Source organism: Macaca fascicularis, chromosome 14, assembly GCF_037993035.2.
Source record: "Macaca fascicularis isolate 582-1 chromosome 14, T2T-MFA8v1.1".
Lineage (NCBI taxonomy): Eukaryota > Metazoa > Chordata > Mammalia > Primates > Cercopithecidae > Macaca > Macaca fascicularis.
This window is the reverse complement of record NC_088388.1, coordinates 48,282,511-48,307,007: the sequence shown is the minus strand read 5'-3', so window position 1 is coordinate 48,307,007 and position 24,497 is coordinate 48,282,511. Positions and strand designations below refer to the sequence as shown.

At 49.8% G+C, this 24,497-nt stretch overlaps 2 protein-coding genes and 1 long non-coding RNA gene across 30 annotated transcripts in view; 1 reads left to right on the top strand and 2 right to left on the bottom strand.

The window, feature by feature from the left end:
* ABCC8 (ATP binding cassette subfamily C member 8) overlaps window positions 1–275 on the bottom strand; it is an 84,182-nt gene extending 83,907 nt beyond the window's left edge. For all 21 annotated transcript variants that reach the window (XR_006692262.3, XR_010580868.2, XR_012423371.1 and 18 more), the window contains exon 1: window positions 63–275. Coding sequence is in view for 15 of the 21 variants with exons in the window: in XM_045371554.3 (XP_045227489.2) it covers window positions 63–210 (148 nt within the window). In the remaining 6 variants the exon portion in view is untranslated. The remainder of the gene's footprint in view (window positions 1–62) is intronic.
* Window positions 21–24,042, top strand: LOC123568752 (uncharacterized). 2 transcript variants are annotated; one of them, XR_012423373.1, is made up of 3 exons: window positions 21–165; window positions 17,053–19,590; window positions 23,565–24,042. It is a non-coding gene; the product is annotated as an uncharacterized lncRNA (long non-coding RNA). The 2 variants fall into 2 exon arrangements; XR_010580869.2 differs by lacking the exon at window positions 23,565–24,042 and adding an exon at window positions 21,084–21,244.
* USH1C (USH1 protein network component harmonin) overlaps window positions 17,583–24,497 on the bottom strand; it is a 50,352-nt gene continuing 43,437 nt past the window's right edge. For all 7 annotated transcript variants that reach the window (XR_012423372.1, XM_065528424.2, XM_074014134.1 and 4 more), the window contains 3 exons: window positions 21,848–21,957; window positions 20,437–20,492; window positions 17,583–18,067 (listed from right to left, as the gene is read on the bottom strand). Coding sequence is in view for 6 of the 7 variants with exons in the window: in XM_065528424.2 (XP_065384496.1) it covers window positions 18,055–18,067; window positions 20,437–20,492; window positions 21,848–21,957 (179 nt within the window). In the remaining variant the exon portion in view is untranslated. The remainder of the gene's footprint in view (window positions 18,068–20,436; window positions 20,493–21,847; window positions 21,958–24,497) is intronic.

Below are 24,497 nucleotides of genomic sequence, written 5' to 3'. Positions count from 1 at the left end.
CCTCCCCCTCCTCCCTCCCTGCTCTCCCGTCCCCTCCTCCGCTGCTCGCCGCGCGCACTCACCGATGAAGAGGATGGGGAAGGTGATGAAGAGTAGGAAAACGTGCGGCACCACGTTGAGCGCGTCCACAAAGCAGCCGTTGTTGAGGACGCCCTGGTCCACCCGGTAGGCGGCCGAGTGGTTCTCGCTGCCGCAGAAGGCCAGGGGCATGGCGGCGCGGGCTCGGGCTCCGCTGGCTCCGCTGGCTCCGCGCGCCTCCCCAGCCTCTGTCCCTCGCAGCTCCGCCGCCCTCCCGGCCCTCAGGCCCCCGCCCTCCCGGGCCCCGCCCCGCCCCGCCGGCCTCCCTCTCCCGCACCCCGCCCTGCACCACCACCTGCGGGACCGTGGGGACCGCAAGGAACCCGACCCGCCCTGCCACGCCTGCGCCCGCCTTGCAGATATGGAGGCGCGTGCTCCCAGATGTTGCCGGGGTCGCTTCGTGAGTGCCCCGATGCGCGCGTGCGCTGGGGGCGAGGGGAAGGGCAGGCGAGATGGGGAGTGGGGTGTGGGCACACTGGAGTCTGGGTAGGAAAGGAGGGTGGGGCGTGCAGAAGAGGAGAGAAGGGTCCACATGGCCTGGAGTGGGCGGGTTCAGGGTCCCGAGCGTGAGTTCACCTGAGCGTGGTGCGGTGGATGTAGAGAGCCGAGGGACGGGGGCAGAGTGGCGCAAGTCTCGCCCCACATGGATGAGAAAAGTGGGGCAGAATGTTACCTTGTGTTGGTGGTGGTGGGGGGTGGGGCTTGGGCGTTTTCAAAAGTGGTCCCAGGTGGGGCAATCCTAGGTACTACTTTACAGCTTATCTGGCACTTTCACACGAGGATCTCCCAGCACTCTTGCTAAGTACAGGTTCTAATCACTTCCATTTTTCTGATGAGGAAAACCAAGCTGCGAGGGAGCTGAAGAGAGAACAGTAACATGACTTCCCCAAGGTCTCAGTTCCAGCAAGCAGGGAAGCATAGCTTGACCCCAGCTGCTCAGGTCCCCCGTCCCCACCCCCATCATTTGTACTCATGCCTCTGGTACATGACAACCCTACAGCGACTGGCAGACCAGTGGGTAGAATGGGTGACGGCCCCAGGCTGAAAAAGAGGAGCTTTAGAAACGCATCTGGCCAGACGGATGCGAGGTAGTGGAGGGAGACTGAAATTCTTAACCTGACCTGAAACAGGCTTAACATTTGGAGGACACCATGAAATTGTACAGACAACGTTATGCCTTCCTATACGTTCTGGAGAGATTCTCATGAGACTGTGCCCCAAAGAAGTTTATATCGTATGTAGAAAGAACAGAAAATGGGATTTGGGGGTTAGATTTAAGAAGAACTTTCCTAGATAGGGTATGAAGCATAAATGAGCATGTTCTCAGGAAGGGTCAGGGGAAACCAAAGGAAGACCCCTTCAGCTCCTTTGCCTACAAGCTTCACTGAGACTGCCCTGAGGCTGCTGAACCTGGTGAGCCCCTCCAGCACGCTTCAGCAAGGCCGAGGCTCTGCCCAGGCCCTGAGGCAGAGGGCAGAAGGGGTTAGGTGAACAGCCTTGGGAGAGCAGGGTCCAGGGTCTGAAAGCCTCAGTCTCTGACTTCAGAGAAATGCAGGAGAATTTCTCTGAAGCCAAAAGATGTTTCTTGCAGCATCAGCCAAAATAGTGAAAACTTGGTGGCAGTAAATATCCTGCACCAGGGACAGGGGTTAATTAACCTGGGAAAATGCAGCCGCTGGAACGGTGCTAGCTGAGTCTGTGTAGTCAATAGAAAAAGTTTACGAGATAGTGTCAGGTGAAAAACGGCAAACAAAATTGTGCTTCCCATGATTATAGCCGTATGAAATATGTATGGTTGCGTGAAGCCTGCAGGGAAAGGTCAGACTTGGAAATATGGTAAGGCAGTGCTCGGTATGTATTAGCTGCCGTCGCTGTGCTTATCATCATTCCTTTTCTTTAAAAATGAGACAGCTGAGGTTCAGAGAGATGAGATGACCGGCCCATGGTCACCCAGCAAGATTTTTTCTTTTAGTTTATTTTTCTTGCTTTCAAGTTTTTTTAAAAATATATTTTCTGCAATGTTGTTATTTTGTTTTGTAGTTACAATATCAGTTTTTCACACTTTCAGCAATGCTATCTTTCTTTTTAGCAGTAATAATATATTCACTTTCAAAGAACGGGGTTCCTAGTCCTGGCTCTACCACTATTAGTTGTGTGATTTGGGGGCAAGTTACCATTCTGCACTTCAGTTTCCTTATTTCTAAGTGGAAAAGATAATAATATGGACCCCAGAGGATTAAGATGAGATCATGGGTGTGAATGTTGCTTTGCAAGTTGGGGAGATGGTCCCAGCTGCTTCATCCCCTGGGTGACCACACACGACAGCCCGTCGATCAATCAGGGTTATTTAATGGCCTCTCCCTCACCTCACATTGCCTGGTGCAACCCTCACACTTGCTTATTCCGGGTCATTTAAAATAAACAACAAGTCTGGTATTAAGGGAGCATCACCTGGGACTAAGAAAGTGTTAAGTCTGGAGTCTTGGGGACCCGTGTTTGCCATCTCCAGCACAAACTTACTTGTGACTGTGGACAAATTCCATCTTTCCCTGCACCTAGCTCTACACTGAGGACATGCACCACACTGCCCACCGTGTGGGTGGGAGAATTACTCTGAAAAGTGTGGAGTCAGGTGTGCACGGGGGCATGAAAGGACTTCCTTTGTAATATATGGGTTGTAATCCTGGAATCAGCCCAAATGCTCATCAATATGGGGCTGGTTCAAACAGACAAAACCCAAACAGACAAAAACCAGATATTGTCTGTACTATGGGATACTATGGAGCAAGCGCAGAGAATAGAGTTATGCTTACTGGCAGGGGAAGATGTCCAAGACACAGACGCAGAGCAGTGTGTCGCATACAAAATCATTTATGTCTGTAACAGGGTTATGCTTGCCTCTGTGGGGGAGGTGCTGGGTCTCTGGTGCTTCCCCACCTCCAGCGATGCCTCCTGCTTCTCTTGCTAGGGGCTGGAAGAAGGTCAGACTCTGGGAGCTTGCTTTGAGCAAGGGTAACCCCCCTCTGAGAATTCTCAGCCATTCTCCTGGCAAAATGAAAACTAGGGCTGGATTTCCGGGATTGGATTCTCACACTCACCAGCTACTGGGTGGGTGTGGCCTCAGACAGGGTGTAGCAAAGGGACTGGCGCAGAGCTTCAGAAAAGTCCTTTCCAGATCCCTTGAGCCAGCGGGGTTAAGGCTGCAATGAGACATGATCAGGCCACTGCCCTCCAGCCTGGGCAACAGAGCGAGACCCTGTCTCAAAAAAAAAAAAAAAAAAAAATGTCCCTTCCAGCTCTGATGTTGTTCTGGCCTTAGTGCCTTTGTTTCTATCTGGCTGACTAGGTGTGCCAGTGTTCCAGTGACCTTGGCAGAGAGGGTCATTACAATGACAATGGTGACATAATGGAGTGGGGTGATAGTTTAAGAAATGAACTCTTTCAAAAATCACAATCAACAGTGGGCTGGTTAAAAACAGACAAAAGCAAAACTCATGGTGTGATCTATACTATGGAATAGTGGGGAACAAGTACAGAGCCTAAGTTCAGGCGACCATCACTGACTGAGAAAGATGGGTCCTTTTCCATCTCCTTCAGGTGCTCAAAGCCTGTGTCCACAGGGGAACATGGAAAACTGTAGAACCGGTAAAAGAGAGGACTGATGTAGAGACAAAATGTCTTAACTGAAACCTGGGAGGGAGAAGTGATCTCCTGTCTCATCTCCATCCTGCCCCATGTCAGGAGGAGGGAAGTAGAGAAGTTCTTTTGAGAGGGAGCTTGTGCCCAGCCTCCCTGCCTGTCTGTTGTAGGGGTGGCTGGGGGACAGCCACCAGAAAGGACAGGCTGTGTGTAGACTGTGTCAGAAAATCCATACAGGGGCTTTTTAGGTTTTTAAGAATTACTTTTCTGTAGAGATGGGGGTCTTACTGTGTTGCCCAGGCTGGTCTCGAGCTCCTGGCCTCAAGGGATCCCCTCCCCTGCACCTTGGCCTCTCAGAGTGTTGGGATTACAAGTGAGAGCCACTGTGCCTGGCTCACATACAAGGGTTGTTTTGAAGAAAAGTCTTCTTGTCCCAGGGCAGGGCCTCTAGATGACAGAGGCAGGGGACCCTCAGCCATATTTGAATGGGAAGGGTAAGGCAGGAACAAGATGAACCCGCCCCAGTCTCTTGGCACCACATAATTGGGGAGGTGGGGAAGGAAATCCAAGAAGGCCCAAGGTTAATGTTTTCTGCCAGCCTAGTGGGATGGAGACTTGACATAGAAATTAAATAACATTCTTGTTCTTGCCCACTTAAGTTTTGGTCCAAGATCACCCTCACCACAGTAACATAACTCAGAAGGATAACTCCCACGGATGTCCTGGTTGCTCTATACCCTTGAGGCCACTTAAGGTCAAACTCAGCATCTCCTTGCATCCTCTAAAAGAGCCAACTCCCAGTCCATTGATTTTAAAAAATGAAATCTTTACTGAGCTCTTTACAGAGAGCTGGAAGAGGTGTAATTCACACAACTCACAGCAGAAACTTTGTAAAATCCCCCATTTCTCCTGTACCCCCAGTGGTCTTCTCCTTTGTGTGTATCTCATATCTCCTCTTCCTTTCTTCCACACAGTATCTTTTTTAAAAAAACATGCCCCTTGTGACCCAGAGCAAGTCAGTATTTGCCTTCAGCTTGCTTACCCACTTAGGGCTTCTCAAGCAAGCCTCGCTCCCTTCCCAAGCTGCTGGTCATCCCCAAACCTGCTCTCTTTCTGGGAAGATTATTGAGGGGGCAAGGGGGATAAGATTTTCTCCTTTTTGTTTCACCAACAGTTGTTGAGTGCTTAGTACATGCCAACCACTTTACGTGTTTTAAATCTCACAGTAACCCTGCCTAGTAGTTACAACTATTGGGAGAACTGAGGCTCAGAGAGGTTAAGTCCCATTCCCTAGTCACACAGCTGGGGGAGTTGGTGGAGAAAACAGACAAACTCAGCGAGGCCTGGCTTCAAAGCCTGTGCTGTTAACCACTTCCCAAAGGGATCCTGGGGGTACCAAGGATTTTTCTGCCTCTGAGACTTTGACTCCTGAGGAGGGAGTGCAAGGCCCAAAGAACAGACCTTTGGGGAAACCTGTGTATCTGTGCCTTTTGCCTATTCTCTGTGTTAGAACCCGAAAGAAAGGCCCTAGTTCTGTCACTGGCATCCACCCGGAGTCAGATGAGAAGATTCGAGGGTGAGGGGGCCCTGCTTCCTGGGGCCTTACCCCCGTGGGTGAAGCAGGCACACAAATGACCCTGCAGTGATTTGCTCTGGAGACAGCTGCCACTGCTGACGGAAGGAAATGTGTGTGAACAGCATGGGGACAGCTCTGGGTCTGACCCAATGCTGTGGAATCCCATAAGGTGTGCTGACTGAACCCGCTCCCTGCCCAGGGCCACACTGCTGCAGACTGTCCCTCAGGGTTCAGCCAAAGAGGACTCTGCTCTCTGGCCCAGCCAGGACCTTGACAGATGCCTCTGGCTGGCACAGCACGGCCTCAGCGGTCTGGGCCTGGAGGGTCCTGCTAGAGCTGGGGCTGAGGCCAGGTGATGCGAGGGCACTGCTCAGTAACTTCCCATTTCCTGTATGTTCCTCCCCTCTCCACAGAGGGACTTCAGCTCCTGTCCCCTGAGCAGAGCCTGCCTAAACCCAAACTCTGTAGTGGGGAGGTTTAGGTCCTGGCGTTATCCCTGACCAGCTGTGTGACCTTGGGCCAGTCAGCCTCCCTGAGCCTCAGCTGTCAAATAGGAAGAATAATCTCTTTCTTATGGAGAGTGTGTGTGAGAAAACCTAGCACACAGGAGACACTCGAGTCAAGCTTTTCCACTTTCAGGTCAGCCGAGGGCTTCTTGTCTGAAATCCCAAGATACTCACGGATTTTTTTTTTTTAAATAATTGATTGAGTTCCTGCCTAGTGCCAAGTCATTTATTACATTGTCTGGTTTAGTCACCATCTCTCTTTAAAGCAGGTAGTATGCTTGCTATTACCAAGTTGAGAATAAGGCAGAGAGAAAACCTTGGTTGCCCAAGGTCATCCAGCAAAGAAGGTGGCAGAGTCCAGGCTCCTATAGGGGCAGCCTTCTGAGATACAGGGATGGGCTTAGGCAGGGGTGGGATAAATGAAGAAGACAAAAGCAGGAGTGGAAGCTATCCATTTGGAAGGGGGTGTGATGTGGTGGGAGGCGGGACTTGTCTGGATGCAGTGTCTGCAGAGCAAGCCCCCTGTTCTTATTTATTTATTAATTATTATTACTTTTTTAATCTTTGTGGATACAGAGTAGGTGGATATATTTATGAGGTACATGAGATCTTTTGATAATGTATAATAATCACATCAGAATAAAGGGGGTATCCATCACCTCAAGCATTTATCTTTTCTTTGTGTTATAAATAATCCAGTTATACTCTTTGAATTATTTTATTTTATTTTTTGAGACGGAGTCTCACTCTGTCACCCAGGCTGGAGTGCAGTGGCACGATCTCAGCTCATTGCAACTTTTGCCTCCTGGATTCAAGTGATTCTCCTGTCTCAGCCTTCCGAGTAGCTGGGATTACAGGCCCACACCACCACATCCGGCTAATTTTTTTGTATTTTTAGTAGAGATGGGGTTTCACCATGTTGGCCAGGCTCGTCTTGAACTCTGACCTCAGGTGATCCACCTCCCTCGGCCTCCCAAATTGCTGGGATTACAGGTGTGAACCACTGTGCCTGGGCCCTCTTTGAGTTATTTTAAAATGTACCAATAAATTATTGCTGATTGTAGTCACCCTGTTGTGCTATCTAAATACTAGATCCTATTCATTCTATCTAACTATAATTTTGTACCCATTAACCATTCCTCCCTTACCCCCCTCCTCCACCCTTCCTAGCTTCTGGTACTTCTACTCTCTATCTTGATGACTTCAATTGTTTTCATTTTTAGCTCTCACAAATAAGTGAGAGCAAGTGAAATTTGTTTTTCTGTGCCTGGCTTATTTTGCTTAACATAATGATCTCCAGTTCCACCCATGTTGTTGCAAATGACAGGATCTCATTTTTTATGGCTGTATAGTACTCCACTGTGTATAAGTACCACATTTTCTTTATCCATTCATCTGTGGATGGACACTTAGGTTGCTTCCATATCTTGGCTACTGTGAACAGTGTTGCAACAAACATGGTAGTGCAGATATCTCTTCAATATACTGATGTCCTTTCTTTTGGGTATATACACAGCAGTGAAATTGCTGGACCACAGGGTAGCTCTAGTTTTAGTTTTTTGAGGAACCTTCTAACTGTTCTCCGTAGTGGTTGTACGAATGTACATTCCCACCAACAGTGTCCGAGGGTTCCTTTTTCTCCATGTCCTCTCCAGCATTTGTTATTGCCTGTCTTTTGGATATAAGCCATTTTAACTGGGGTAAGATAATATCTCATTGTAGTTTTGATTTGCATTTCTCTGATGATCAATCCCCTGTTCTTAGACTTGGCTGGTTGAGTGCATGTCCATACATAATGTATATAGTTGACTTCCTTGTTGCAATGGACTGAGTGTTTATGTACCCCCCACTCCCAAATCCTAATCCCTAAGGTGATGATGTTAGGGGGTGGGGCCATCCAGAGATGATTACATCATGAGGGCAGAGTCCTCATGAGTGGGATTAGTACCCTTATGAAAGAGGCCCCAGAGACCTCATTTGCCCCTTCCACCACATGAGTTTGCAGTGAGAAGATGGCCACCTATGAGGAGGCGAGTCCTTACCAGACACCAATTCTGTTAGTGCCTTGATCTTGAACTTCCCAGCATCCAGAACTAGGAGGAATAAATGTCTGTTGTTTATAAGTCACCCAATCTATGGTATTTTGTTAGAGCAGCACAAACAAACTAAACCACTTGTTCACTGATGAAAACTTGCTGTATAAATGGAGGCAAGTGTGGCTACATGTGAGACTGTGATTCTGTAGAAGACCCTTCTCTGGTACTTGGCCAGAGAAGAACCTCTCACTCAGGGCAATCAGAAACCTGAAATGGAGAGAGAGTGTGAGAGAGAGAGTTAGGAGTGAGAGAAACATAGAGACAGACTCACAGCCAGTACCTAGCATTTACCTGCTGTAAGACGACATTGCCAAAGTGTCTCCTCATGCCCCATGTTGAGCCAAAAGCTATTTTTTAGCTAAAATTTGTACACTAAAATTTCAAATTGGTGAATATATTAAATTTGCAGATTGTTTTTATCCAGTGTGTCATTGAGGAGGTAATTATTTAATGATGCGAGTGCTCTGAGGCTTGGGCAGAGGACAGAGACTACAGAAGTTCTGTTTAGAAGAGCAACCCCAGTGGTTTGGAGAGAAGCATCACCTTTTCCACTGAAGCCAGAGAAATCATGTAAAATTCCTCTGCTGCCCCAGAGACTGGTTCCCTGGTGGGATGGAGTAGGGGAGGAGGGTGTTGAGGTGTTGCTCATTCCCCTAACTGGGGAAATTCCCTGGCTCAGTCCGTGGGTGCACCAATGTGTAACTGAGACAGTCAGTACTAGGCATTTATTAAGCACCTGCCATGCCAGCTGGGTTCCTCTGTAAGTCTGTGAAATCAGCATTATTGTGTCCTTAGGAAACTGAGGCCCAGACAGGCTAAGGGACTTGTCCTAGCTCACACAGTGCAGTAAGATTTGGAGCCTAGATTGGAACCCAGGTTAAGCTGGGTCTGGAACCCATGTGCTTTCTGTACTGATGGTTCTCAAAAAGTGTGGTCCCTGGGACCAGCAGATGGGAATTACATGGGAATTTGTTAGAAATGCAAATTCTCAGGCCAGCCCCTAACCTACTGAATCTGAAACTCTAGTCCAAACGTCTGCTTTAACAAGTCCTCCAGGTGACTCTGATGCATGCTAAAGTTTGAGAACCATTTCTCTCCACCACATTGTCTCCAGTTAAGGAATAATAACTGATGGTCCCTGCCCTCAGGGGTTTACCACATGGCCGGGAAAACAAAAGAAATATATATTTATTTAAAAACAAAAAGTTGGCTGGGCTTGGAAAGGGTGCTTCCTAGAAGCTTTAGGGGAAATGATGGCCTTGAGGGTTGGCCCAGTCTGCACAGGTGAAGAAGTCAGCCTGGTTGAGAAGGGTATGCCAGTGTGTGCAAAGGAGGGGCCACTGAGCTACAGTTTTCCAGATGCAATGAATGAACTAATGAGTCTTTCTAGGATGGGGTGCAGGCTGAGGGGAGTCATGGAAAATAACGGGGTGAAGGGGGACTGGATTGTTAGTGCTTCAGAACTTTCAGCCAAGGAGTTCCTCACATAGCTTCTGCTCCTATAGGCAGCCATCATTCATTTGACAATCTTTATTTATGAAGCATCTGCTGTGTGTGCCCAGAACAGGGCAATGGAAGCTAAAAGCAGGTCTTCCCAGAGGCTGTGCTGTTCCCTCTTGGGGACGGCACCTCCAAATCCCCCAGCTATCTGACAACCTGCTTCTCAGCTTTCAGCACTGGGCTCCATAGTCACTTCCTGGTCACTTTCCATAGTCACTTTCCTGGTCCTTCCCTGAGGTGGGCTGGCTTAAAGTCCTCTCCCCTGCGTCCCCCTTCCTAAATCCACTTATGGACTCAGAGTCAGGAGCTGCAGGCCTGAGGTAGCTGCCAGCTGGATGGCTGTTGGACTGTGTCGAGGCTCTGGAATCATACAAGACAAGATTTTGCTCCTTGGTACCTGTCAGGTAAGTGATGGGGCTTGCACAGTAGTCTGAGCTGGCTCACTGGTCTCAGGATCACCCTTGACCAATGAAAAGTCTGTGGCCAGAGTGGTCAACTGTGCCACATACAGGCAGAGAGGGAGAGACTCTGCTTCCTTGGAGGTGGCTGCCTTCTGTGCTTGCCGAGAACCTGCTATCATCGGCCAGCCTGCAACCGTCATACTGTTTGTACACGTGGACTGTGGGGAAATAACATTTCCTTGAATTTCTCAGTGCTCCTGTAAAAAGCCCTGGCCTCCTGAGTCTTGAAAATGTATATGACATAAAGGAAAAGAATTTGTGCTTTCACCTTCCTTAGAAGCATTCTGCCCTTCATATAAGCATGAGAATCAGATCTGTAGCTATGTGTCTAGTTAACGTGTCTGTTCTAAAAGGATAATAAAATGTGTCTACTCATATGAGGTTCCTGGAATAGTCAGATTCATAGAGATGGAAAGTAGAATGATGATTACCAGGGGCGACGGGGAGGGGAGAATGGGAGTTATTATTTAATGGGTACAGAGTTCAGTTTTGCAAGATGAAAAGAGTTCTGGAGATGGGTGGTGGTGATGGTTGCACAACAGTGTGAATGTACTTAATATAACTCAACTGTACTTAAAAATGGTTATGATGCTAAGTTTTATGTTATGTGTGTGTATTGTACCACAATTTTTTTAAAGGATAAAAAAATTCTTATCTCCCCAAGGGGGCCAAAAGGTTACAGCAAGGGCTAGGTCCCCAGGCTAAGGTCCCAAGGTGACAGGAAGACTAGAATGCTCTCTCCCTACCTAAATCCCGAGGCATTTCTTTATTTTAATTTTTGTGGGTACATAGTAGGTGTATATATTTATGGGGTATGGGAGATGGTTTGATACTGAAATGCAATGTGAAATAATCGCATCATGTAAAATGGGGTATCCATGGCTCTCAAGCATTTATCCTTTGAGTTACAATCCATTATACTCTTTTAATGTACAATTAAATTATTGACTATAGTCACCCTGTTGTGCTGTCAAATACCTGGTCTTATTCATTCTTTCTAACTACTTTTTTGTGTGTGTGTACCTATTAACCACCTCCATCTCCCTCCACAGCCTCCCATTACTCTTCCCAGTCTCTGGTAACCATCCGTCTACTCTCTTATCTCCATGAGTTCAATTGTTTTGATTTTTAGATCCCACCAACAAGTGAGAACCTGTGATGTTTGTCTTTCTGTGCCTGGCTTATTTCCCTTAACATAATGGCCTCCAGTTCCATTCATGTTGCAAATGACAGGATCTCATTCTTTTTTATTGCTGAATAGTACTCCATTGTGTATATGAACCACCTTTTTTTCTTCATCTGTGGATGGACACTTAGGTTGCTTCCAAATCTTGACTATTGTGAGAGTGCTGCAGCAAACACCGGAGTGTAGATATATCTGATATATCTTACAGATACTAATTTCTTGGGTTTTTTTTTTTTTTTGAGACGGAATCTCACTCTGTCGCCAGGCTGGAGTGCAGTGGCGCGATCTCGGCTCACTGCAACCTCCGCCTCCCGGGTTCAAGTGATTCTTCTGCCTCAGTCTCCCGTGTAGCTGGGAATACAGACATGCGCCATCACACTCAGCTAATTTTGTGTGTGTGTGTGTGTGTGTGTTTTTAGTAGAGAAGGGTGGTGGCCAGGATGGTCTCGATCTCCTTTTTTCTTTTTTTTTTTTTGAGACGGAGTCTCGCTCTGTCGCCCAGGCTGGTGTGCAGTGGCGCGATCTCCGCTCACGGCAAGCTCCGCCTCCCGGGTTTACGCCCTTCTTCTGCCTCAGCCTCCGGAGTAGCTGGGACTACAGGCGCCGGCCACCTGGCTAATTTTTTGTAATTTTTGGTAGAGACGGGGTTTCACTGTGTTAGCCAGGATGGTCTGGATCTCCTGACCTCGTGATCCGCCCGCCTTGGCCTCCCAGAGTGCTGGGATTACAGGCGTGAGCCACGGCGCCTGGCCACAAATTTCCTTTCTTTTGGATATATACCCAGCAGTGGGATTGCTGGATCATATGCTAGCTGTATTTTTAGTTTTTTGAGGAAACCTCCAAACTGTTCTCCATAGAGGCTGTACTAATTGATATTCCCACCAACAGTGTATGAGGGTTCTCTTTTCTTCACATCCTCGCCAGCATTTTTTTCCCTAAGTATTTACATTCAAAAAAGTTAGAGTGAAGATCCAAGATTTTTTCTATTCCTTCTCAAAGAAGCAAAGGTTTTTATATTTTTTCCCTTCACCTTTCAGGAGAGGAGGCAGGGAGGGCTGTCTAACTTCTGTACATAAATGGAGAAAACCATTGTTTTTGGTCTCTCACCAAGTATCCTGCCACTGAGGGAGGAGATTTTTTCCTGTAGGGTTTCAACACATCATGCAGGGATAAGGTCTGGGTCAAGAGAAGCTGACACACTTATTTACTGTAAGATAACTGACAAGAAATCTGTCTGTTCTACCTCCTGTATGCACTGAGGATAAAATTACTAAAGATGAATACTAAAACCCCAACATGTACTTATGTACGTGCCCACACGCATGCTTTCAGCTGGTGGTCTATTGGGGGTCCCTACAGAAAGGAAAAGAGATTAGAGGACTTCCAGCAGAGAGGAGAAATTGCTACAGGTATAAGTGCTACAGGAGTAAGTGCTGGGGCACAGTAAGGAACAACCCTATGCCTCAGAGCCTCCCCTTAGGAAGCTCCATCCTCAGGAGTGAGATGTGCCCCAAGCTGCTCTTTCTATAGCATTCATCCCAGATTTTAAGTTAATATTAATTTCAGGGCCAAGAACTATTTCTAAGCAGTTTATCTGTATTTCCTTTGATCCTCACAATTCCATGAAATAAGTTCTATTTATACCTCCTTTATAGTTGAAGAAACCAAAATGAGATTTAACAAATGTGACTAAGGTCAGATTTCAGTTCTCACCCCTGGACATTTGGGGAACAAGTACTGGAACCCTCATATCTTAGCCTTGGGGGTCCTGTGGTCATACAAGATCACATACCATTTTTCACTCCCAACTGTTGGCCAACTACCCAGCCCTGACAGCTGGGAGTTGGTGAGGGTTCCACATACCAAGGGAATGAACCCCTGGTGTCTTGGCCACAGGCCCCTTTCCGTGTAGGTCACAGGGAGAGGAAAGGGGAAGAACAGGTGAAAAGGAGGAGAAAGGGCACTTCTGGGGACAAGGGTTCTCAGGGAACACCCCTCTGTGTCTGTCTTAGATCTGTTTCTCCTTCTTTGGCAACAGCCCCCAATTTTCCTTTTGGAACCCACCCTTCCCCTTTACCTAGTCCATGTGGTACTGGATGGGCTTACTCTAAACCCTGGCTACATGGGTGGGTGTGTGACCCAGGTCTGGCTAATCAGGGATGGCTACACCCCCATGTTGAACTAATCAGAGTAAATCCTCAGGATTTAGCTGGAACTATTAGGAAAAAGCGTGCTTTTCTCCCTGGGGTTGCACTACTTGGTAGAATACGTTTAGAATAGCAGAGGCCATCTTGGCATCATGTGAAAAGAGCCCATCTGGGAATGAAGCCAAACAGAGGAGTCCAGAGACAGCACACTGGTTAATCTTATGTGTCAATTTGGCTGGGCCGCAGTACCCAGATATTTGGTCAAACACATCTAGATGTTGCTGTGAAGGCATTTTCTAGATAAGATTAACATTTAAATCAGTAGACTTATCCTCCATCATGTGGGTGGGCCTCATCCAATCAGCTGACAGCTTTAAAAGAAAAAAGGCTGATGTCCTCCTAGGAAGAGAGCATTCTGCCAATGCACTGGCTTTGGCCCGGAGCTGCAATATCAGCTCTTCCCTTGCCTCCAGCTTGCTGGCCTGCCTTGCAGGGTTTGGCCCTGCTGGCCTCCACGATTGTGTGAGCCAATTCCTTAAAATAAAAATCTCTCTCTTGCTTCAATTTCTCTGGAGACCCCTGACTAACACAGATGGCCAGAATAGATACATCATTTTAATATCTTGATCCAGCCAAACCTGACATCATATACTCCTGGGTTTTTCATTTAACTGGTCCTCTTCAATTGGGTTTCTGTCACTTGGAACCCAAAGGGTCCATTTCAAGAGGGTGTGCTCACATTGACTGAAATCTCGTCTATGCGGGGCTCAGTGCCCTCCTTGGACAGGTGACCTAGGCCTTAAAGCGTGCATAGGAGTTCACATAGGCATGAGGAGGACAGGGTAGAGTGAACACGTGCAAAGACACAGAGAAGCGATGGAGCATGGCAGGCCAAGGAAACCAGAGAGATTGATGTGGCAGAAGCAGAGGAAGTTATTTGGCAAGAACCGGGGCTGGAGAAATGCTCTGGGGGCCAGAGGATATAGAACTTTGAATGCCAGGCTGAGGGGCACACGAAATCAGATTCTGTACATCCTTCCTTTCTCATCTACTTGAAGCAGTATAGCACTGTGGTTAATGACATGGATTCTGGAGCAGCCCTGCCTGGTCTATACTACTTACTATTTAACCTCAGGTATGTTACTTAACGCCTTGGGGCCTCAGTTTCCCCAATGAAGATAACAGCATTGTCTACCTCAAAGGATTCCATGTAATGACTAAATGAGTCACCACACATTTAGAGTTCAGCATAGTGCTTAACAAGCAGTAAGCACCTAGTAGTTAGTAACAATCTTATTCCTACGAAGGCCAGTGGCAGGTTCCTGGGCTGCAAACCCCAGGCCCCAGAAAGACAATTGCAGCCCTCTACCCTCTCCCTGCATCAGGCAGCCCCACCTGCCTTCCCCAGGTGGCTGCTCTTGCCCGCTGTAGTTCTCACAGAGCCATGGCCAGCCTGGCCTCCAGAGAGCTGGAATTGTCATTGCAGCGACTGGAAAGAACAGGGCTCTCAGCTCTGGAAAGAGATTCTTATCCACATCTTGGTCTTGGGAATTAGGCTGGAACTGGGTGAGAACAAGCTTCCCAGCCACACAGGCCCAAAGAGAGTCACAGAAGCACAGAGGCCATAAACTCAGCCCTTTCCCCTCTGACTCCCAGATACGGAGGCGAGAGGCTCAAAGCCAGCTCGGCAAACCCTGGGGACTAGCTGTGGAAAGCAACTTCAGTGAGATGCGTAGAATGCCAAAAGTTCAGAGTTAAAGGGCATCCTCGGATTCCCAGGCTTTTTAGGTTTGTGTTTCCACTGGGTGGTGCAGAGAAAGGGCACCTCTGCCACCAACTTAGGGGGATCCTAACAAATCATTCCCTCCTTGGGTTCAATTTTCCTGAGCATCCAGTGATGGGGGGTTGCGGGTCTAGGGTGGCAAACAAGGCTCATCTTGTAGGTCAGATTTGATGAGTGGTAAGTGGCTGCCTCGCTGGCTGGTTAGACAGTGCTGGCCCATGGGCTGTTCTTGCCCTAGTTTTAGCCCTAAAATGCTCAGTCTTGGTCACTGAAGTGAATCCTGATGTCTGGTCTAGTCCTCCCACGGACTCCGGCCCCAGCAGTTTTCCTGCAGCTCCCAAAGCGAGTCAGGAGCTGATTTAGATTCTCTATACAAATTCTTTGGCTCTTTCCCTTCTTACCTGGTAAATGTGAGTGTCTGCTGGAGAGAACTATGCACTCTGGGTTCAATGTGGGACAACTTTCTAATGAGAGTTCATTTCCTTGATGACAATGAAGAAAGCGTCATAAAAAAGGAAGCTGAAGCCCATCATAGTCTACACATTTTGCCAGCCCTGGGTGACCTCCTGGCTCAGGGCTATGCCATCTACCTTCCCCACCTCCTCTCAGTCCCCCTTTCTGCCCTGCCCAGTGCTTATCCTCCCTGCCCTTCTCCTCTAATCAGGAGCTCAAAGCCTCTTTATCGTCTCACTCACCATGTCCCAATAAGCGCTGATAAACTCATTCACTCCAGCAGCAGGTGAGTTTCTAATGGTAAGATTCCAGGCACTGACCAGCTGAAGGCCTCAGTAGAAGTTTTTGCAGGTCACAAGAGGAGGTGGCCACCACCTAACAGCAGAACATTCACTGTTCTTCAGTGGTGGGGAGAAGTGTTCTGCCAACAGTCTGGAATTTGAGACATTCCGATGGGAGCTGCCTTGCCCTCTAGAGCATATGGTGGAAATGGGAGCGCATAGTCTTTGGGACCAGAGTGCCTGGCTGGAATCACAGCTCTACTACTTCCTCACCGTGTGACCTGGGGCAAGTGACCTCACCTCTTTGTATATCAACTGTCTCTTAATAAAATGAGGTTGTTGATAATAAGAGTATCTGACTTATGGAGTTGTTGATGAGATGTATGAGCTGAGTGCTTAGAATAATACCTGGCACTTAGTCAATGCCATCTGAGTGTGGGCTGCTATCACCAGGCCCCTGAGAGGGCCAGGCATGAAGCCCAGGTGTTGCAGTTTGAAAGGGCAAACAAGGGTCTAGCCTACGCCAGGCACATGGGTGTCAGCAAAGAGGAGCTCCCTCCTCTTACCTGGGTTTCAGAATTTTCTCCAGAGCCAGGTTAGGTGCTAGACAGGAAAACACAGGGAACTCGTCTGTGTGGCTGCTGTCTCTGAGTGCCAGCAATTTGAAGGTCACTGTGGCTTTGTCTTCATCAAGCACATCAGAAAGCCTGGCAGTTTCTCTGCTCCCTCTCTCTGTCCCTACCCACTGATTTCTTTCAGTCCCACATGGTAGTCACTGCATTTTGGTCTGAGCCACTCTCCCCTGCCATGATTCTGGGAGGTGTTGGAAGTCTGTCTGTTTTATCACCAAGTCCTCGGGATCCAGCTTGGTTTGCATCCACTGTGGGATGAGGTGGGGGATTCAGCTGAACATAGTGCTGAACCTGGGGGATGGGCAGTGGGTGTGTCCCCGAGGGGCTCTCTGCAGTGTCCTACCTCAGGAAGGGGTTTCCTGTGGTCCCCTTACACAGAGGCACTCTCCCTCAGACTGCCTTCTCTTGGGACCCCAGTCCACCTCCTTTCCATACCCAGGGTTTGGTGGGGGACGAGGGACGTCGTAGTCATCCTCTGGTAGGGGTGGTGATCATGACTTGCTGCCCACAGTCCTTGCTGCCTCAGCAGCCATGTTGGGTGGGATGTGACCCCACCCCCGGCCACAGTTGATTGGACCTGTGACTGGTCCCTAACTTAAGGGTCGCCCACTCAGGTGATTTGGCCTGATCAGATTCTACTACAGGAATGTGGAATGGGGAAACAGAGATGGGGTCAGGCGACACTTGCTGACACAGCCCCACTCCCTTCCTCAGAGTTAGCAGCCCTGGTTCCTGTCACCAGAAGAATTTTGATGTTCCGCCTGCTGGGCCCTCGAAGCCTTCCTGCCTCAAGCCCTTGCATCTCCTACGAGCTTCTGTGGGATGCACTTTCACGGAGGGAGTGGACCCCGCCATCTCCCTCCCTCACATGTTGTCGTGGTGACCTCAGGAGAAGCATTGGTGGCCGTGATGTTCTTGAAAGAAGCTGGGGCGCCCCATATCTTGAGGTGACCCTTCGGGGCTCCTGCCTTCAGCTCTGCTTTCTGGAATTGAGCAAAATCCCTGCCACACAGACTTCATCTCCTACCATCTCTGCTGAGAAGACACTGAAGCCCAGTCCAGCCCATCTCCTGCTTTCTCAACCCTCTGCTCCGAGCCAGCCCTGGCCATCTGATCACATCCTTCATGTCAGACCCAGATCACAGCACTGGGATCTGTCTATCACCCTTGAATAGGGGCCACAAACTTTATGGTTTTTTGATTTGCAGCCTTGAATCTGCTGCCCAAATCCATACTCACTCCTATAAGCTGGAAAAGAAATGTTTATTTTATTAATGAGCTCAGAGTAAGGTATGCAGTGACAATCCTATCAGCAATTAGAGCAGAGGCCAGAGGAGAGGGATGGAGAGAGAGAGACTCCAGTGGGGTCTTATTAGGGTTCAAGGAAGGAGTCCCCCAGGGCTGGGAGAGACCGAATTCACTGGGCCAGAGGAAAGGAATGAGAGTCTGGATCCCTGAGATCTTCTCCCAAACGGCTGGCTGCTCCCTCTCCTCCATGTTGGCCTTCATTAGAGTGGCCCAAGCTGTTCCTTATCTGGCTCTGGTTCAGGGCCAAAGAGAGTTTGAGATTCCTGGGTGCTAGGGTCAGGTCCCAGGGATGCCGTCTGGTGTGTGCAGTATGGCCTCTCTCAAGGCTGGTCTCAAGGCTTTGTGTTTAGGAGGTGGGGCCGGAGCTCACTGTTTTCTAGGGTTGAACTTGGTTTCCCCTTTTGGACTTCAGAAGAAGGTCCTGTAGGGAAGAAGAAACATCCCAGGTGGGTGCAGGCCTTTTGGGTGCACATTCAGCCCAGCCAGAGCAAGGCTCCACAACGGGGAGCACCCACCCTGGCAGTATGAGGCTCTGCCAACCTTTGGAGACCCCTCTGGGTGCAGGCCCCAAGTGGCTATACACCAGCCACAGCCACAGCACACAGGAGGCCAGGGAGAAAGCGGGAGGGACACCTGGGATGGGGGGAGGAGGAGACTAGGAGGAACAGGGACAACAGTCCCTTGCAAAAGGCAAGTGACAGAAAACATAGGGCCACGCGGGCCACCCCAGAAGCCATGGTCTAGCTGGCCATCTGTCTTGGGAGCATGAGGCCCTAATGTTTTAGGAAAGTTGTAACAGAAAAGTCAAGTCCAGGCTTGGGTCTGCCCCAGATGCTGCCATCTGTGGCTTCAGGCCACACCAAACACCAGTTTCACAGCCACCTGCCAGCTCTGTCCACGGGCACATCCCTATCACAGGGTGAGAAACACATCCCACAGCTGGGCTCCGCGGTATATCCCACAGATAGAGCCCACAGCCAAGTAAGGGAAAAGGCAGAGAAGACAGTTTGTTCTGAGCACGGCTCAGGCCATGACAGGGCACAACAGGACATGAGCAACTCTAATCCACCAACCCGGGTTCTTTGGACCAGCCTTCAAAACCTCTTAATAGCCCTGGTTCTGGCCAAGTGTGGGGGCCAGGGTGGAGCAGGAGCTCCCAGCCGGTTGGCATTCACAAGAAGGGGAATTTTCACATTCTGTTGAGGACATCTCTTGGGGGCAATTCCAGCCAAGCTTCCTGTGGGTTCCTTCAGCCCCACATGCCTGGTTCGAGGCATTGTCTGTGTCCCACAGAGAATGGTGCCCAGGGCTTCATCCTGCTCATTTGGGTGCTGCTTGGGACCCAAAGCAGGTCCCAGGGCCGTGATGAGTCAGGACACCTGCGTCCCAAGCAAGCACTACAGACTGGGCTCTGTAGAGGGAGGGGAGGGCTTTGAGTCTGAGGAATTCCACTGTGGCCAATAGCAGACCCTGGGCAGCACTTCAGGGATGGCGCCTTGTGTACTCTCCAGACACCAGTCCAAAGAACCTGCTGACAGCGTGGGCAGCAGATGGCCACTGCACACAGCAGGGACAGACAGGGCCCTCTGGCCTGCCTGCCTATTCACCGTGGGCTCCAGCTGCAGGAGGAACCCGTGTCTGTGCACGGCAGCACGGTCTTCAAGGAGCTTTCGGACTGGCTGGGGGCTTTCTGCTGCGGAGGAGGGAAGAGAAGCACTATACACACAGAGCAGAGCAAGAAACACAAAACAGGCTTGGTTACTCCCAGGCAGAGCTCCCTGGGGCCTCTCCTTTCACTGGGCTCCTGCCTCGGGTTCTGCCTAGCCCTTGGGTTCCAGAATTAGGAGCTGCCGGACCCTGGTTTCTCCAAGACACGTGTAGAGCTCAGACTCGGCTGGCCACGGGGAGCAAGCAGGCCCAGCCATGACAGCGAAGCAGGGCATGGTCAGTGAGTGGGTGAGTGGTGGGTGGGTGAGGGCTGGGGAGGTGATGGGATGAGGTGAGGATGGAGTTGAGACACCACACAGAGGCAGAGAAACAGAGAAAGGCAGACAGATAAGAATGGATGCAGAACGACAAGGACAGAGGAGCAGGGACTCAGAGACAGGGATGGAGAGAAACAGGAAGAAAGAATAGGAGACAGTAAGAGAGAAAGGGGACTGGGATGAAGGGGAAAGAGGGGGGCCGATAAGAGGTTGACAGGAAGGAAGGAGAGGGCAAAAGACAGAAGGACAGAGAGGGAGGAGAAGAGAAGACAGAGAGATCCACAGGACAGAGACAGACACACAGGGAATCACAGAGAGACAGACTAGGCGAAAGCTCCCTGGAGATCCCACAAGGTGGGGACAAAAGCCTGTGGCCCTGGCTGCCTAGAGGCACAGTATGAGTGAATGCAGTTAGACATCAGGAAGACCTTCCAGAGAGTGAAGGATGAACACAGACACCTTCTAACCATCTACTAATGGGGTAGGGGATAGAGTTCTGAGTGGGGAATAACAATCCTGAGTCTTTGTCCCAACATCACTGCTTACTCGGTCTAAGACCTCATGCCTCAGTTCCCCAGAGTAGAGAAGAATTTGGACAAGACTGCCCGGGAGGCAGCTCAGACACTGCTTAAGGACAATGACTAAGCTCTAGTCCAGGAGTTTTCTAGGAGCTCTGGCTATGAGAAGCTGTGTGCTTGGGCCATTCCTTCAGGCTGGGAGAAGGCTGGGGGTGGGCTGGAGAAAGGTGGCTGAGATTCTGGAAAAGGAAGAGGAGGTTTCAGGCTAGGTGGCTGCACATACTTACAGCTCATCATCATACTCCTTTGGGGGGCAGACGGCAACCACAAGGTCGATCCAGTCCTGTGGGGAGAAGCCGTGTGACTCTGGGGCATACTCAGTTGGATGGTGTGTCTGCTCTGGCACTCCGTCCCCATTTCTGGGCCCCATGGTCCAGGATCAGCCAGCCTGCACCTTCTTCCCATGGGCACACGTGGGCCCCACTGTGGACTGCCATGGTCTGAGGATGTTTCTAGTCTCTGAGGCTTCGGGACTATAGAGGCCAGGGCTGCAAGGTGCTCGAATGACACTCAGCTCCCAAATGTCGATCTATGGACCGGGGACAGGCAGCAACCTCAGAATCACTTGGGGGAACTTCTTAAAAGTGTAGACTTACAGACTTGGCCCCTAGAAGTCAGGGGTGAGTCCTGGGAAATAGTACTTTTAACAACCTCTCTAGGTAATTCCGACGCACTTTCTGATGCACAACCAAGTGGGGGACTTCTGGCCCAGCTTTTTGATTCTAACACCTGAATCCCTTTTACTGCCATCCTTGCCCCTCATTCCCTCCTTGGCTTGGATGTATCCCCTGAAAAGTATCAGAAATATTACTGGGCCCCTCTACCATGAGCTAGTTCCTAATATTGAGCTGAAATCTCTCTCTCTCCCCCTCAGGACTTCCCTCCATCCAATCCAGGTCTTCCCTCAAGAATCAGAGAGAACACTTCTGCTCCCTCTGCCCTAATGCAGACCTTCAGATAATCAAAGATAGTCATCATGTTACCCGTGAGTCTTCTCTTCTCCACATCCCTTCCTGTGGGTCCCAGGACCATCTGGTTAGCTTCCTCAGCACTGAACTTAATACCTCAGGCTCGGCTGCCTGCATACAGTTGCACAGGTTTTGCATTGCACAACGTGAGCAGGCACCATTCACACTACAGTCTGTAAAAGGGCACCCCCTCAGGCTGTGCAGGCTGTGCAGTGCACAGCCTGGGCAACCTTATGCAGTGGCTCTGACCCAGGTGGGTGTCTAATGATCGCAGAGCAGATTCCCACCAGCCCCTCCTTCATCCTGGGTTCTCTGCTTTTGTTAATGCTTTCTGGTAGCCCCCAGAATTCTCTTGATTCTTGTTCAGTGTGCACTTAGAAAATACCTTAAGTGTTTTTCTTGGGTGACCTGTCATGCCCTGGCTTCTGGAGTCTGTTTGAGCCACTGGCTTTTTGGTTCCAAGGTCAGGAATTGACATTTATTTTTCTGAATCCCATCTTGTCAGATTTAAACCACTGGCTGGATGGGGTATGTGGGTGTCACCAAAGTGTTGCCTGGACCCCAGATGCCTGCCCTGGGATGCGGCACCTGATTGTGAGGCCTGGCTGCAGAGCCCAGGGTTTGAGGCAGGCAGGTGAGGGAGGAAAGGACGGAGGGGGCTTATTCTTACCCCACCCTGATTCCAGGCCTTCTGCAGGGCAGCCTCAGCCTCCGCCAGGGTGTAGTCTGTCACAGTCTTGCCGTTGACTGCCATGATCTCGTCCCCTTTCACAATGCCACCTGCAGGCAGATGAGGCTGATTGGCCAACAGGGCTGTATGTGACGCATGCCTGGCCCAGGGCTAGGCAAAGAGGGGTCATTGCCGGACCGCAGAAGAGACCTGAACCTGGGTTCTGAAAGGTCATGTGGACTCAGAAAGCATGAGGGGAAACTAGCTACCTGCTTAGTGGCTAGTCAAAGTGCATTTCATCCCTATCCCATCTACATCCCCTTACCCAAGCTCTGGAGAACCGGGACATCATTGATGATGAGCCTCTGTTACCACAGAGGGAGACAGACCTGCATTTCCAGCACAGTAAGAGGCCTGAGTCAATTCTGCCAGCCGGCCCTCCCCGTTGCCCAGTCACGCTGGCCTCTTCAGGTCCCTGAGCTGCCACTGCTGTCTCCTGCGGCAGAGACTTCATGTCGCTGTTCCCCACCTTGCTTTCTCTTCTTCTAGGTCTGAGAGGAAATGTCAGAAGGGGCTTCTCTGACCCCCACTCAGTCAAATGTAGATCTTGCCTGTTCTCTCATAGCATCCCAGTCTTTTCTTATTTGGCATTTTCCACAATTTGTAATCATTAATCTGTTTGTTTACTTGTTTACTGATGGTCTCTCCCACCATGCTGTCAGCTCCATGTGGGCAGGGATTGTCTTTCTGGTTCACCATAGTATCCCCAGCACTTAACATAATGCCCGACACAAAATAGGACCTCAGTAGATACTTGCTGAATGAATGAATGCTGTAATAAGGTGCTCCTGGAAGAGATGCCTGGGATCTAATACTTTTGGGGAAAGCTGAGTTATAAGCTGAACAGAGCTACCCACTGCAGGATTTGTCAGTCTTTAATGTGCTAACATGCACTGCGGCTTTCCAACAGGTAGACAGATTGTGTGTCGTTTTCCACACCTCTTCGACATCAGAGCCCTTTTTGGAGGAATTTCTCCCGGTCCTGATGTCCACAGAACATTCTCCAGGTCACATTGAAATAGATCATCCAGGAGACTTGTGGGCATGAAGGCCCACAGGAATGTGGTGTATGATACTGACAATGGCGGCCATGGAGGCTTAAAACACATGCTCCTAGGAAAGTCATCAGTGACTGGTTATGTTCAAAGCGGTGCAAGACCAAACCATAGAAAGCAGTTGCCTCTGTGCAGGGCAAGTGGGGATGGGTGACTTTCACCTTTTCATTTTGTACAAATCCAAGACAGAGTCTCAGGGGTAATGAGGCAGTGGTTGGGTTGGGGCTTTGTAAGTGGGAAGGACCCAGGAGAGTCACCCATCCATCCTGGTCTCCTCTCTCTGCTAGACACAGCAGGCAGGTATCACAGAAATGTCACCAGGTGACAAAGAGATGAAGACAGAAGAAGAAGGGGGGGCCTGGGTGAGCACTGATGGGTTGGGGCAGCTGCCCAGCTGGGCAGGACCCCCTTCTATGACTGAAATGAAAGCTTAGAGTGTGAAGTCACTGAGGGCATAGGTGTTGAGTTGGACTTGTACCCAGGGCTCCCAATGCCCATACTTCACCTTAGTAACCCACAGAGGCCTGGTTGCCAGCCCCCAAGGGCCTTTTCCCCTGTTTCCTGCCCCTTACCTCTTACCACCTCCATTCTACCTCCTACAGCTTGTGGTACAGCCTGGCTCCAGCCTAGGACTGCCTGGAAGGGATCTGCTCATAGGATCCCCCACTCTGGCCTGGGAAGGTAAGAGGCCTGGGGCTCCTCCTCCAAGGGCACCTACATCTCCACAAATGGCCACAAAGGACTCAGGAGCTTCCTTGACACAGAAGAAGAAATCACCAATGGAGGGGTTTCAGACACTGACAGGTGAAGGGGTGATGGTTTGAAGCAAGAGACTGTGCCTGGGGTCTACAAAGGTTTCACTCATCAGCAGAGGGTGTTTTTGTAGATAAGGGAAAAAGAACAAAACAAAGTGAGAAGAAAGACACAGGGTATGGGGGCCTCTGGCCCTCTGGGAAGGGACAAGGCTGCAGAAGACCTCCGACAGAGGTGGCACTTGTGCTGGACGGTAAAGCAAAATGACCAAACTGCCCGAATTAAATCCTGCCTCCACCTTCTCCTGGCTGTGGGTCCATGAACAAATACTTTAACCTCTCTGAGCCTCAGTTTCCTCAGCTGTAAAATAAGAATAATAACAGAACCTGCTTTCAGGGTTGTTGTGAGGATTAAGTGAGTTAATATCCATGAAACGCTCAGACACAGGGCTGTGAGCCAGATGAATATTTTCTGGCACAAATAGCTTCTGGCTAGTTCTGGCCAAATGTTTGGCTTTTACCACCACTGAAAGGACAGGTAAGGTTTTAGGGGTTTCCACGTACTGCTCCTCTTCCTCAAAAGCCCTTTCTCTCCTTCGTGAGGCTGACATTGACTAACGCTCAGCTCACAGTTCACCCTTCTGAGGAGTGCTCCTGGCCTCCCACTTCCTCTTGGTGGGTTAGGGGCCCCTCAGAGTCCCCACAGCTTCCCTCCGCTCTGAGTTCCCCATCAGCCCTTAGCAGACCATGCTGTGACTTTCAGTATGTGGCAATTCTGAGCCT